The 16,392-nt window shown below is 33.9% G+C and overlaps 1 protein-coding gene across 50 annotated transcripts in view; it reads left to right on the top strand.

Annotated features, from left to right (window-relative positions):
* Zasp52 (Z band alternatively spliced PDZ-motif protein 52) overlaps positions 1-16,392 on the top strand; it is a 452,865-nt gene that overhangs the window by 343,587 nt on the left and 92,886 nt on the right. For all 50 annotated transcript variants that reach the window (XM_073989412.1, XM_073989435.1, XM_073989425.1 and 47 more), the window contains exon 5: positions 8,124-8,257. In XM_073989412.1, coding sequence (XP_073845513.1) covers positions 8,124-8,257 — 134 coding nt within the window. The remainder of the gene's footprint in view (positions 1-8,123; positions 8,258-16,392) is intronic.

Genomic DNA, 16,392 nt, shown 5'->3' with positions numbered 1-16,392 from the left:
TTGCAAAAGGCCAATAATAATAATGTACGAAGACATAAAATTCCAAGGACTAGACAAATTGCATTTTAAACATACAACTTACGTTTTTGAACACAATTTGTAAATATTTATGAAAAGGACCACATGGATTATTGAGCTTAGTCAAAGATTATTAGTTGAATAAACGGAAGATGCCTTCTGCATCCATAATATACATATGTATACAGACAGCCGCAGCTCGCCTGCAGATGAAGAAAAAAGATACAGAACATCTTTACATTGTGAGTGCTTGTAACACACTCATTTTATTAAAATAATTGGCCAGTTCCAGAACAAATATATATTCCAGAAATATGTATATACAAATTTTTAATGTTTTTATTTTTCGATATCATAAAGGAGCAGTTATTATCGCAGTAAAAATTTGCAGATTCTTGCAGGTTCTGGAACAGACATAATATTTCACTAAAGTGTAACAATACATTCGATTTCTTAGCCAAATCTTTCGATTGCAATTCTTATAATTTTATTCTATTTTCTAAAAATTTGAGAATTTTCCCACTCTCTTAGTGGTGCACACTAGGGTTATGCCTTTTTTACAACATCATAACCCATTATCAAATATTGATGAGCTTTTGCTTGAGATTACATAAAATCTTATTATATGGTTATTCGTGAAAAAAGCTTCCGCACAAAATGTTTTAAAGTTTAATTTTTTTCAGAACTGTGGTCAATTTTTTGAAGTCATCCTAAGTAGATATATCACTGGAAACAAGTTTTAGGGCCACACGACATAACCAAAATGACATAAACGTTTGTTTCTCACTAATTACACCCTCAGCATTTATGCTAACGATGGTATATATACTAGGGTTATGACTTTTTGAAATTTTTTCTCCAAATGATATCCTTTAGGGGGAATCATGGGCGTAGCCACGAATAGCTAGGGAGGGGCAGCTGCCCCCCTACTATATCCCACAAAACAGTTAATTTGTATGTAAAAAACAAGTAAGAAAAGTCTATAGTCGGACGGAGCCGACCATGGGATACGACATCCCTGGATAATCGGTCTCCACGGAACTTATTTTCAATGATTTTGAAAATTTAATTATCAAATATCAGAGATGTAATGTATAATACTTATGACCAAATCCAAACTAAAATGTAATGAAACCCTCTTATGTAGTACAACTACTTACGTTGTTTAACCGCTACGTTATTGAAATTTTTACCAATTTCACACAAAAGTTTCAGTCCATTTAACCCGCTAAGTATTCATAAACTCAAACTTAATCATAAACTCAAACTTTGTTTAAAATTTTGCGGGTTATTATTTTGACCTACAGAGCCGCTACAAAATTGGTTAAAATTTTGTTTTTGGTCCATTTCATCACCTGAACATTTCACGATCATCACCAAATCATTTCTACTCTGGCCCGAACCCAACCTCCTTAAAAAATTCATTAAATTGGTCCATAATTGCGGCCTTCAGCTTGTTTACAATTTTTAATGGACGGACACACATCGATAAATCGCTTTATCTCGTCGAGATATGAATTTTGGCATACCAAATAAGGGGTCTAGGACGAAGATTTCGTGGTGTTACATAAACTTTTGGAGAGACAATATGTAACATGGGATAAAAATGTGGTTCTCTACACAGAACCCATTATATATTAGGCCCGTTATCTAGCAAACACTTTATTGCAATTTACATCAGAGGAAAGGTCAGTAGTTTTTTTCCATATGTAGGCTACTTTGCGAAATATATATGTCCTCAAGGAATTAAAATATCGACCAAAAATAAAATTTTTATATTTTTCATACAAAAGTAATGGTCCATTTCACCCGCTAAAGAATATCAGATCATCATTCAAAATTGTAGGCATCTTTTTGGACCTATACTCTTACCCGGTGCAAAATTTCGTGACTATTGATGTATAATTGCGACCTCTAGCGAGTTTATTATTACACTACAAACAAATAACGGAATATATTAGGCTGTAACTCTGTTATCTGATCATGCACACCAACATAATTGGCATCAATTGAAAGGTCAAGCGTTCCACTTTCAAGTATATCTCACTTGTCCGGAATGTCACTTCCAGGAATTAAGATATAAGCTGTATATTAAAAATTTTCACAATTTTCACACAAACGTTTTGGTCCATTTAACCCTCTAAATATTATCCGATCGCCTTCTCAAATTGCAAGCTTCTCCTTTGTGATATACTCTTACCTTATTTAAAATTACGCGTTAATCGGAATATTATTGAGACCTACAGAGCCGCTAGAAAATTGGATAAATATTATGTTTTTGGTCCATTTCAACCGCCAATAAAAATAGGGATCTATTCTGATCTGAACCCGACCTCCACACAAAATTTCGTGACTATGGGTCCATAATTGCGGCCTGGCGCGTGTTTACAATTTATAATGGACAGACGGACGGACGGACACACATCTCAAAATCGCTTTATCTCGTCGAGATATAAAGATTAGTATACCACATTGGGGGTCTCCGACGAATATTTCGCGGTGTTACATGAATTTACCAAAACAAACTTATAATACCCTTTTCCACATTGTGGTATAGGGTATAATTATAAATATTACGAAAAAACAAGCATTTGCCCACCCCTAGAACGACCAAAAAGAATTCCTGGCTGCGCCCATGGGGGGATGAATGAACTTTTGCCTATTAATAAGCAAAATAACGTTTATTTTATTTAAGTTTTAAAGAAGTTTACGTACAAACAACTATGAAAAAAAAATTAAATACATTTCATTGCATTTAAAAAAAAAAATTAAAGTTGTTTGTATAAAAAAAATTGGATTGAATGAATGATGGAATAAATGTCCGTAGAGAAACCACAAATTACCAGTTGACAAAGTTAAGGAAGATATACGACAGTAAAAACAGAAAATTTTGATTTTTTTTACTAATTTTTCAATACATGAGTTATTTGAACACATACAGCATCCCAATTTGTATCAACCAAAAGGCAAGACGTCCATCATTTATAATCAGTTCGCTTATATGGGGAAAATAGATTTAAAATGTAAATTTTCCTTGCAATATAGAAATTATCACATTTTTGTTCAAAAGTTTGGTCTACAGGCTCGGCCAAATGTCATCCGATTATCATCCAAAGGTGTAGGCTAGTTCTTTACATTGTATGTACTCCAACCATGGATGACGTTAAACATTATCTCTGAACTACATTAGCTGTAAAATTCTTTTAAAGTATACATTTTCATATGGACTTACGACCCCTTTGTACTCAAATTTTTACGATTTGTGGACTTATGACCTTTTCCGACAGGGGCAAAACATATAGAAAAACGCGATATACTACCATTTTCTTTGTATCATACGACGTGTTTTGACTTGTACTATCATCCTGTAACAAAAACGCGATTTCCAAAAAAAGTGGACGAGAATCGAGAATTCCCTGCCTTACCGCTGGCGAACTATGCCAAATCTTTTCCACTAACAAACTAGTTGTTTTAAAATATTAAAACAAAAACAAACGCTATCCAAAAAAAACGCCACAATGTTTCTATACAAAGTTTATTTATGATTCATTACAAATACTGTCAAAAAATAAGAATTACCTACTACTTGTGGGTGACCAATACATTTTTGGAAAAATTTCCAAATCTATAGTTTTCTTTGGAGGATTAGCAAATCTGCAATCTTAAGTTTTTGCAATTGTTTAGTTGTCTAGCTGTATTTTGAACATAAGTTGTGTTTTAGAATACATGCGCCACTTCTACAATTGTTAGCATATCAGTATAACGTCATCAGAAATACCCGAAGACGTAGCCCACATGAAAAACGAAATTCTTTTTTTGATGGAATCTGCCCATCCAAGAAATGGCATAACGTGCCCATCCAAGAAATGGCATTTCGGAAAATGGGATAAAATTGCTGATGTTGTTGCAAAGAAGGCCAAAACCAATCGGCTTTAGCTTCATTGCACACTCCCATTCGTACATGATTGATAAAACCCAAAATAATTGCCCTCATAAGTTTGATATTCTATAAAAAAGTTTTTTATTTAATAACGTTTTTTGCTTCTCCTGTAAAGTTTTGGTTTTGTGGGTTACGACTTCGGGCATTTATGTTGACGGTAAATTCCATTACAGCATATGTTTAAAAATTCATTTTTACCTAGTATGATTCTTTGAAGTAAAAAATTCGACTATTACAATTGTCCCTATTACCGTACCATTAAATAAAAATAACCAGTTTAGTGGTATCATTAAAGCGACATATAAAAAACAACAACAACAATATAAAACGAAATGTTGGTTACACACATATTAATCAATATATACGAATATTGTTGCAACATGAAATGTTTATATTTATGAAAATAAAATTAAAAAAATTAATTTAAAATATCTACAACAAAAATTTAAAAAAATTAATTTTGGCAAATGGCTGCATTCTAGACCGTTAAAATAATATAAAACTAAATAAAACTTTGTGACCTAATTCGAAAAGAGAAGATGAAGAGGGGAAATGAAGTAATAAAAAAACACAAAATAAAAAACTACTCGTAACAACATATTTATCCCAATACCCTTACTAACTTAATGGTGACGAAATGGATTTTTAAGATACACTTAAATACTCATTCAACTTACAGTGTTTATTCAAATTTAGCTGTGAGTAAATAAGTGAGTACTTAATTTTATACCTATTTACGTCGTATATTCATTATCACTTGGTATTACTACACTCGTCTTGTAAATTCCTAAAGCCTTTTTTTCATTACTGCTACCTGTTCTTTCTAGCAATCAGTTTACTTAATGCATTTTTGGGATAATTCAAAAATTGTATAAACTTTAAAAACGTTTCCAAAGAATATTTAGGCCAATTAAACTATCTATTATATTTGTTTATGACATATTGGATTGTATTCCATGATATGTTGTATCCGAAGCAGTCTATATATCAAAATAGTAATAATAACTGTAAGGATGATTTTTTATATTATTATTCAAATTATAATAAACTTGTAATAAATATGGAAATAGCTTTTAAAGAATATTTAATCGCAATAAAATTTAGCTATTTAATTTGTCTATACATAAAGGCAGCTATTTTGGATCACAGTGGAGCTGGAGAAATTTCGGGACCACTAAGAACCTCAAATTTCAAACTTCAGCTAGTGTGTCAAAAATTGTAGATATAATCCTCAAAAATACCGAAAATAGGGGGTACATTTAAATGGGGTCTATACCAAAACATGGACCTATGTTGACGATTTTTGGTGGAGAAGTGACTGCTGAAGACCTCAAGTGTCAACTTACAGCTAGTACGGTCAAACACTTTAGCTAAAATCCCCAAAATACCTGAAGTGGGGGGGTTATATGGGGGCCATACCAAAGCGTGGACCTATTTTGGTAATTTTTAATGCATATGTTTTTTGTTCATTGAGAACATCAAATGTCAAATTGCAGCTAAAATACTCAAAATACCTTAAATCGGGTGGTACCTTTATATGGAGGGGATATAACTTAAATCGCGTTTTTCTCGAAACTGGATTTTTTGAGATGTGTCAATCTTTCAGCAAATGAGCGACATATTCTTGATCAGGATAAAATGTAAGTTCAGTTATGCTGGTCCCTCCGCCAGTCTTTCTGTTGCAATCACTCTAGCATCTATAACAATTGAGATAAAGCGCTGAAATTTTAGAAATATGCGCCTATTGTTTGCAAGCAAGCATGTCAGGTTCGAAGATGGGCTATATCGGTCCACGTTTTGGTAAAGCCGCCATATAACGGTACCGCCCGATTTCAGGTATATCGACCTTTTTAGCTGAATTTTCGGATCGGATTAGCTTCTCTGCCAAAAATTGGATCGGATATAGCTATATCGAAACATGATCCGATTTCCACAGTTTTTTGTAGGATTCGCTTTTAAGCCACAACTATGAACTGATAAGAAATTGGCATAGATTGGATCATAAATGTGGGCTTTAGACTTTTTTCGTGAAATGCACCTTTGGACCGGACGGCATGGGTTAAATTTTAAACGATCGTCATAACATTTCACATATGAGGTTTTGCGGTAAAATGGCCAAATTCACGTAGGAGTTCCAATCAATCAATTTTTTTGTTGTTCTAGTCGGTCTATTTGATATGGCAGGGTCTTATGTGATAGCCCCCATACAAAGGTACCTCCCGACTTTCGATATTTTAAAATTTTTTGCTACATTTTTGACCGACCTACCTGTAATTTGATATTTGAAGTTCGTAGTAGTCACAAAATTGTTCCACCAAAAATTGTCAAGACATTTCCATCTTTTTTGTATAACCCCGTATAACAGTTCCTCCCGAATTCCTGTATTATGAGGATTTCAGTTAAATTTTTTGGACGAAATACCTTTAAATTGGCATTTAAGGTTCCCAGTAGTCACAAAATTTATACAATAAATAATGGCAACATAGGTCCACGTTTTGATATAGCACTTATATATTTTCGGTATTTTGAAGATTTCTTCTACATTTTGAAATGAACTACCTTTAATTTGATATTTGAGATTCCCAGTGGTCACAAAAAGTCTCCACCAAAAATTTTTAACATGGGTCCATGTTTTAATTTAGTCCCATAAAACAGCACCTTCCGATTTTTCGTATTTTGAGGATTTTAACGACAATTGTTTCCCGAACTAGAAGTTAATTGTCATTTGAGATTCCCAATGATTACAAAGCTTCTCTAAAAATTGTCAACGGTACCTCCCCATTTTCGGTACTTTCAGAATTTTCGCAACATTTTTGATCGAACTTGCTTTATTGACATTTTAGATTTCCTGTGGTCGCATATAACGGTACCTCCCATTTTTCGGTATCTTGAAGATTTTAGCTACACTTTTTAACATTTCCGCTTACCAGCAGTCACAAAATTTCTCTAATAAAAATTGTTTACCTAGGTCCATGTTTTAGTAAAGTCCCCTTATATTTATAGCCTCCAGCCAGTGCCTCCCGATTTTAGGTGTTTTGAGGGGTTTAGCAACATTTCGTGACCAAATAATTTAACATTTTAGGTTTCCAGTGGTCTCATTTTAGGTTTTCAGTGGTCCCATTTTAGGTTTTCAGTGGTCCACCAAATTTTTTAACATAGGTTTACACTTTGATATAGTTACCGTATAAAGGTTCTACCCGATTAAACACATTTTCAGATAGATTTTCTGATCTAATTTAGGCATTTTGGGTATTCGTGGTCGAAACACTTTTCCTCCTCCAATTGTGGACAGGAAAGGACACTATTCCTTTTTAGTTCAGATTTTTTTCACATGGTATAAAAAGTTCACCCGGTCGAACTTTTATTTATTTATTTATTTTTTTTTTTTTTTTTGCCTTGAGAATACAAAAATATGTCCACAAAAATATCTCAATACAATGTCTCGTACCCATCTCGCACTAAATTTTTTAGTAAACATTGTTACAACGCTTTCATTTTATACACCATCCTTCTCTGGTATTATGAGAAGAATGTGTTTTTGTTGGAAATTACAATTCGGAGTGAAAAATTTGGCTTCCTATTTAGGCTTCCTATATATATTCTATATTACGCACATTCCTGCTAAAAACTTCCAAATTGTTGTAACAATTATTTTCCGTTTACATCGAAGATGTAACCATTCATTCTCCATTTTTATTTTACCATAATTTTTATTTTACCATTCATGCAATTTAATAAGGACAATGTATTTTTTTTTTTTTTTTTTTTTTTGTGGAAATTACAATTCGGAATCGGTGTCGATGTCGTGAAAAATTGGGCTTCCTATTTAGGCTTCCTATATACATTCAAAATAATACACATTCCTGCTAAAAACTTCATTTTTGTAACAATTATTTTCCGTGAACATGGAAGATGTAGCTATTCGTTTTCCATTTTTCTTTAACCTATATTTTCTGTATTCATACCTTCTATCTGTAATGTACGACCCTCCTTGTAAGAGCTTAGAAAATTCTTTTAAGTGGATTCCATTTGCAGCTGCAATTTATGTATCATATTCCCTATTATAACAACTTTTAATTTATATATTGTTTTGCTGATATTTTAGATTTACAATTTTTTATAATATTTTTTTTCTTTTTCTCTCCCCATTTTTATTACATTGCAGGGCAACACTGTCGATGGCAACGTTAAGAGCATTGTCAATAAACAATACAATACCCCAGTTGGCATTTATAGCGATGAATCTATTGCAGAAACACTCTCCGCTCAGGCTGAAGTTTTGGCTGGTGGTGTCCTTGGGTAAGTTGTTGAAAGTTGCTGTACCAGAGAAAAAAATTGACAAACTTTTTTTTAACTACCAAACTAACCAACCAACCGACCAACACTTTCGTTTTTTTTTTTTTTACTTTATGTTTTCTTCAAAACGTGAAAAACATATTTTTTTCTCTTTCCTTTTTTCTGCTTATTTTACTCTTTACTACTTATTTATTTACTAGCCAAAAGAAAAAGTTTAAAATAATTTTGAAACAAGTCGAAAAAATTGAAATAAATAGTCTTTTTCGTAGTTCAGTTAATAATTTCATTTTGAAACTTTTAATAGATTGGAAAAAGAATGACGGAAAGGGTTGGCTAGAAGAAGGCAACAACGTCAACAGCATTCGTTACAGGAGTGCACTTTACATTTCACAATATTCTAAAAAATTTAGCTGATAAAAATAAGGTCACTTAAATTATCTTAAATCAGTTCTCATATGACACTAAAACATAAAATGTCATCACTGAGCTGAGGGGATTTTTGTCATCTCGGAAATTTAATGTTGTCTTTCTTGGAATTTCTGCCCTGGAATTCAGTGTGCAAGACGGGCATCCTAAAGATTATCACTACTTTTTCTTTTCACAACTGCAATTATGTTAGAAAAAGGGCTTCGTCCTTAAACTAATTTCCAAGAAATAAGCACACCATTTTTTTCTCAAATCCCAATAGTGTCTAGATTTACAAATTACACGGTTGGTTTCTCAAAGAACCTTGGAATATAAAAACAAAACTATTTTGTTGTTACGTAGTTGCTGCTATCCTCAGCTTGTTATTCATCACAGATGCCTGTGTGCGTGCCTCTTATATTTTCACTGTTATTTCACGCGTAAATTCTTTTGAGAGAAAAAGTGTTGTAAAACTTTGCCACGCACGCACACATACACGCCTCCGATAAATAGTTCAGTTTTAAGTGTGTAGAATATTTAGCTTATTTTCCAGCTTTTGCACTTTCAACAGATCCTGCTGCGTATACGTAATATGCAGTTGAACAACAAACTTTTACTCTAAGGACTCGTTTTGCTGAAACAAAAAAACAACTAAACTGAAAAACTTTATGCCTGTCCTAAACATAGTGCAAAATGCGTACATAACAACCAGTTCGTTGTACAATATTCTTCTCATAACCTAGAAAACTATTTACATACTTGCACACCACTATGTACTTACGTTTTTTTTTTTTTGTTCTTGCAAACTTTCACAAGAAATTCATGCCTTACTAACTGAATTCCAGAGAATGAATATGTGTTCCACTTTTGCGCTCGGCAGCCGCCCAATCAAACAAACTATCAAGCCAGAGTCATGCGGGTATTGTGCTAAACTCAAATTAATTTTTCTTAATGCCTTTAGGCGTATATTGTTGCATTGGGAAGCACAACAGTAGCTGTTACTGATTAAATTTTCCTGCAATACGGAACAATGGAGGGCAGAGCTATGATGCTGTTGTTGGCAGCATCCAACATGATGGTGATGAACTGCTGGTGAAAAAATAGGCTATACTGATTTTGTAGTAGTGTTTTTTCTTCATTGGTAGAGAGTGAGAAAAGAGAGAATGAAAATAGTTGCGCCTTAAAGTATGCTAAAAAAGTGTTAGCAGAAAAATAATGCAGCAACACAAGCTTACAAAAAAAATCGCGAAAATATGCCTGTATGCATTTCAGAAGCATAATGCATACGCCGAAAACAGGGATAGGCTGTCGGAAAATTAGACGTATATGACATACTTTTCCGACGTATAATACTTACATCGAAAACGTAGCAAATGATAATAGATATTTGATAAAAGTAAACTAATAGAAAATTGTGTGACTTTAGACAAAGCTAAGAAGTACGAAGTACTTCGAATGTTTCTGAGATAATGAAAATTTATGGAGATATGAAGGTCAAGAAGGCATCCAAGGTAGAGCTGCAAACTATCGATATTCCAAACAGTAGTTATTTCATTTCAAAAAATCTATTGCTATCGATATTATAGTTTATTCGTTATCACCATTAATTTGGAAATGAAAATGACGGAAATGTCAATGCTTTTGTTGATATTTTGCACTAGTAGTTCAAGGAAATATAAATGAAAAAGAACAATGCTTTTATTTAATAAAACAAGTAAAAAAGTATCAGTCGGCTTTGCCGACAGAAATATACATACCGTCCCAAAAAAAATCGTATGTATTTAGGGGGGTTTTCAAAATTTTGGGCGTATGAACCGACAAAAGTATGCATAGGATTAAAGCTGAAAAATTTGCGGGGATATCAAAAGACAGATATCACACTAGCCTACGAAAAACATAATATCGCTGTAAACAGGACCACTAGGAAAACCTTCGGAAAAATGTCCAAAGGATCCTCGAACATACCCTTAACCACCCAAAAATGTTGAACATTTGTGTGGGTGGTACCACAAGGATTAGACAGATAGGGCCCAAATTTGATCATAAACAATATTTAGAGATCCAAAGTTTGGACCAAATCGGTTGCTTCGTCTATGAGAAATCGCCCGTACCATTTTACCGAATATTTTCGAACTTTGTGGGGGAGGTACCGGAATGGGTGGACCTATAAGCACCACCTTCGAATTTCATCAAATCTTCGAAGGAATATTACAATATCCAAACGCAGTATTCAGTTCGAGCTCTCCAGCAACAACATATGGTGCCACAGGGGTTTTCTAAACCTTTCGGGCTGTTTTCTCAAGAAGTATGGACTTGCCCCCGAAAAAACTTTTACTGTCGTAGTTGAGGCAGCGAATGCAAGTTGCTTCAACAAAAATCAAAGTGATTCGAGAACAGTTCTTAAAGTGAATTTATCCAAAATTTTGTGTGGCAGGTACCCGAAGGAGTGGAAATATAGTCCATATTCGAACATGATCTATATCTGGTAGATATTTTAGGAGGTGTAAAGTATAGACCAAATCGGTCTCTCCCATCAATAGTTACCATGAGCACAATATTTTCGAACATTTTTTAACTTTTGTGGGGGAGGTACCTGAAGGAGTGGACCGATATGGCTTATTTTCGAACTTAAACTAAGATTGCACAAAATATTACGAAGACCAAATTGTGGACCGAATCGGCAGATGCGTTCGAGAGTTACCTTGCGCTATTACTACACGTGGTGTCATAGGGTTTTTTGTACCTTTAAGGTAAGGCAAGTATGGACTTGCTCTTAAAGAAGAAACTTATACCGTTATATGGGGACAGTGAATACAAGTTGCTACATTAAAAATCAAAGTGATTGTTGAACAGGTCATAAACTGAATCTTACCGAAATTTGTGTGGGAGGTACCCGAAGGAGTGGACCGATTGAGTCCATATTGGAACCTCATCTAAGTCTGGTAGAAGTTTCACGATGTCGAAATTAGAGACCAAATAGATTACTTCCATAAAGAGTTATAGTGCGCACAAATCTTCCGAACATTTCCGTACTTTTGTGGGGCAGGAACCGGAAGGAGTGGACCGATATAACCCATCTTCGAACATAAACTAAGTTTGGGCAAAATATTACGAAAGCCAAATTTTGGACCGAATCGGTTGTACCGTTCGAGAGTTATCGTGCGCACCAGCTAGCCAGACAGACAGACGGACGGGCATGGCTAAATCAACTCCAAATTGTCTGAAACACATTTCGTCCAAACATACTTGGGGTCTAAAACCATTATTTCGATGAGGCACATTTTGCCCGTATGAAAGTGTATATACCCTCGTTAGCATAAATACTGAGGGTACAAAAACAGTTAACTTTTCCGAAAAATGTTTACGTGTGAATACGGACTTACTTTCTCCCATCCACAAAACCGAAAACCCGCTAAATTTCTGTTTATTTTAATGAATTTTAGGTAAGGGGTTTTTAATCCAATAATATCAATAGACAAAACTATCTATCGATATTGACTTTAAAAAAATCGATATAATCGATAGTGCCATCTATTTTTTGCTAGCTCTTATCTAAGGACACTGAACTAAATATAATTAAGCGGACGGTCGGTTTGAAGCTCAACCATATTAGGAAATGTATTCTTATACTCGATCCAACGATTCTCCTTACCATGAAGGCTCCCTTATCTGTGTTTCGAGTCATTTGTTCAATACTTTTATGACTACTTTGATGTCGATTGTCTCTTAACATTTTGTTTGATTGGCAACCCTATGACCGCAACTCTGAAGCTTAGTTCCAGTACTTTTTTTTCATGATAAAAGTGTCAAAAGAGCAAACTCTCGAAAATGAGTCCAACATATACATTTTTCTGAAATGTACGGGAACGTAAAAATGGCAGAAATGTCAAAAAATCTGAAACAAATATCAAAGTCGACGTGTCAGCTATTCAGAAAACGGCAAACATGTTGTATATTTTTGCTCGCCCAAATTTGTCGTGTAAAAAGTTTCTAAAGAGAAAGCTATTCAGCGCCATTTCTGTTTAAAGAGAAGTAAACATTTTGCAAATTTGTTGGTGTACGAGAACGCATTATGAGAAAAAATGTGTAAAAACTTTTTAGTTCTTGAACGAAGCTTGACTATACCTGTATTGTTCTTAAATATACCTTCTCCGATAATTTCAAGCTAACTCGTTTTAATGCCACGATCCGTTAAAGACTTCCAATATTTGCTACCTTTTATAAGTTTTATGAATATAGCTTTTTGGACGCTTAGAGCTTCGTGACTAAGTCGATCCAAAAATAAGGGTTTTGACTGAAGTAAACAAAATATATACCAAAAGTAATTTTAAAGTATGTTTGGGAGGTTTTTTTCTCGTTCTTATTAGAATTGATTATTTTTTAGTTCTTTAGTTCGACTTTTTCTTGTTGCAGATATTGTTAAGTATATTGTTACGGAATTAGGGTTTAACTTAATAACGTGTATCAAATAAAACGAGGGTTCGTTTTTGATTATAATTATACATACACACAGCACACAAGTAGTAGTAACTAGTAAGCACACAGCTTTCTTCTATTCAGGTTACTTCTTTACTCTTTAGATTACATAGACGATTTTAAGTCTCACCAAAATACTACTCCACTCGCCAAACAACACCACTCTTCCGTATTTATACTTGCCGCTGATATGTAAACTGTTTTAGCATCCTTAACGTATAATGTTCAACAATGATGACGCGATATGCTAGTGGATGTAGAGAGAAAAATATGAAGCATATTAGCAAAATCTTGATATACATTCCATATATTAACGATTCTTGATTCTAGAAACATTGTCTCTTCTAAAATCCCTCAATATATATTATTTCCAGCATGAAAATTGTGCCAGTTTTTACAGTGTTTTTTATAACTTATTTTCTGTTCGTTCATGAACTTGAGTTTTTTTATATGTCATATTTAAATAGTTTTCGAGGTCAAAGAAACACAAGTTTCCAATAAATAGTGCCTCGCACAAACGTCATTGACATTCTCGATTTGCTAATATGAAGCATATTAGCAAAATCTTGATATACATTCCATATATTTACGATTCTTGATTATAGAAACATTGTCTCTTCTACAATCCCTCAATATATATAATTTCCAGCATGAAAATTGTGTTAGTTTTTACAGTGTTTTTTTATAACTTATTTATGTTCGTTCATGAACCTGAGTTTTTTTTTATTTCCTATTTAAATAGTTTTCGAGGTCAAAGAACCACTTGTTTCCAATAAATAGTGCCTCGCACTAACGTCATTGACATTCTCCAAAATGTCATGTCATGATTTATTCAAAACATTTGGCAATATTAAAGATATTTATAACCATTAATATGTAGACAAACATATTCGCATTTTCTAATATCATCTCACGCAACCTACAAATGGCGTCACTAAAATGTCTCCAAACTAATTGATGTCGCCTGCCATTGATCTAAATTTAGGTACGTTTTTTTAACCAAATTTGTCAACAAAAATTTTTGGCAACTAGCCTAATAATTTTTTTGTCTATCAATTATGTGTTGGTTATGAATTTATGTGATAATTTATTTCACTGAGAACAGTGGTAGATAGCTATTAGAATTAACTTTTCTTAAAAAAGATTTGGTGGAATGGACTAAGCAGGATCTTCTCATGAGATCTTAAATACCAAATATCGAATCGTTTTTTAAAGCAAAAAAATCATTTCCCATACAAAGTAGTATCTTTGTAAAGATTTTTTCTATAACATAGTAATTATTTATCAGCAGCAACTGTATTATAGAGAAGTTCGACCGAACAAATGTTTGATAGGCAACAGTGTAATGACCGAAGACAGAAAATTCAAATATTCGAAAAAAGTAAAACAAATTTAAATGTTTAATATCTAGCGATGTCTTTCATCCGGTTTCTGTATGTCGAAAGAAGAATGTGTGCGAATGAAACACGTCCAAACTCTTGTGTGTTTTCCAAATTTGTTTTTTGTTTTGAAACAAAAGCAAAGGTAAAATTATTTCGAAAACTAACGTTTACGCGCATTCGCACACATTCTTCTTTCGACATAAAGAAACAGGCTGTTTATATTTTTGAAATCTTCGAAGATTTTGAATTTCACATTTCACTTTCTTAGAGGTTTGCACTAAGGATTCGAAGTGTCAAATTGCATACAATTAGATTGGCTGTCTACACTCTAGCAATAAAGATTTATGGGTAATATACTCTTTAAATCGGATATGCCAAATTTTAGTCAATTCAGTTATAATGTGGATTTGGTCGGCTATCTTTAGGTCCACGTTATACCACTGGAAATATTTTTATTACACCGTTTTTGGCTCATATTGACTTCATACCATATTGCCATCATGATGCAATGGTATGAATGCCGGCCTTGCACACTAAAAGTCGTGATTCCGATTCTATGGCCAACAAACATCAAAAATTTTAACGGTGGCAAAATACCCCTCAATAATGTTGGCGACATTTCCTGAGTATTTCAGCCATGAAACGTCTCTACAAGTGGTTTCTTAAGACACGCTCTTCGGACTCGGTGATAAACAGTAGGTTTCACATCATTGAGCTAATATGAATCGGGTTACACTCATTGATATGAGAGAAGTCCCTCTTGCCGCTTCCAAAAATTAGCAAAACTTGAACTTCTTTTTAAACAAAAATTTGGATGTGTAGCAATTAGCAGATTGTTTTCTGGTATCTGATTGGCTGATATTGAAATTTCGACCAGACTGTTTTGCATTATTTCCGTTTCCGCACATTTCGAATAAATGTCTATGGTAACGAAAATGTTGACAGTTTGCACGTTTGCTGGCTTTACCATTAAAAAAGTACGGGAATAAAGAACATGATAGTATTCCCAATCCTTTAAGTTGGAAATTGTGGCCAAACCTACAAAATACCGAAAATTGGCTATACCAAAACTTGAGTCACTCCTTCGGGTAACTCCCACACAAAATTTCGGATAAGTTCACTTCAAGATCTGCTTTCGGATCACTTTGCATTCTCTGTTTCAAATAAGACGGTAATTTTTTTTTCAGTGGCAAGTCCATACTTCTTGAGAAAAGGTGTAGAAACTTCCTATGGCTCCATATGTAGTGGATGGAGAGCACGAAAACCCTCGAACTAATCAACCGATTTGTTCCAAAATGTGGCTTTCGTCATGTTTTGTAAAAACTTTGTATCCGTTCGAAGATGGGCAAAACCGGTTTCCAACTTCCTGTACTTCCCCCAATATTTAGAAAATGTCACTAAAATGTATCTATCTCTTGAACGGGTCAACCATTTTGGACCACACTGTGGATCTCGTAATATTTTGTTCAAATTTAGTTTAATTTCTAAAATGGCCCATATCGGTCTTCTCTTTATTGTACGACCCCCGCAAAGGTTCAACATTTGTGTCTAAGAGCAGTTTAGGGTCTGTTCGAACATCCATCAAATGCATACCGTTGCTGTTATTTGTTTTCCTGTGTACAGCGATATTATATTTTCCGTGGACAATTCCATGCTTCCTGACATTCTGGTCGGAAAGATATGACTCTATCGAAAAGATATGACTCCCAAAATAAGATCCACTTCCAAGTCCCTATGTCGGGCCATTTCTTTAAGTACCTCCTCCGCAAAACATATGAACTTTAATCCTAATCCACATTTTTGTCGGTTCATACGCCCATAATTTTAAAAACACCCTAAATAAATACGTTTTTTTTTGTAGAAAGTGTTTCAATT

The sequence above is a fragment of the Musca autumnalis genome, unplaced genomic scaffold, assembly GCF_047663935.1.
Source record: "Musca autumnalis isolate F117 unplaced genomic scaffold, ASM4766393v1 scaffold_5, whole genome shotgun sequence".
Classification (NCBI taxonomy): domain Eukaryota; kingdom Metazoa; phylum Arthropoda; class Insecta; order Diptera; family Muscidae; genus Musca; species Musca autumnalis.
The sequence above is the reverse complement of the archived record's forward strand: the minus strand, read 5'-3'. Positions and strand labels throughout refer to the sequence as shown.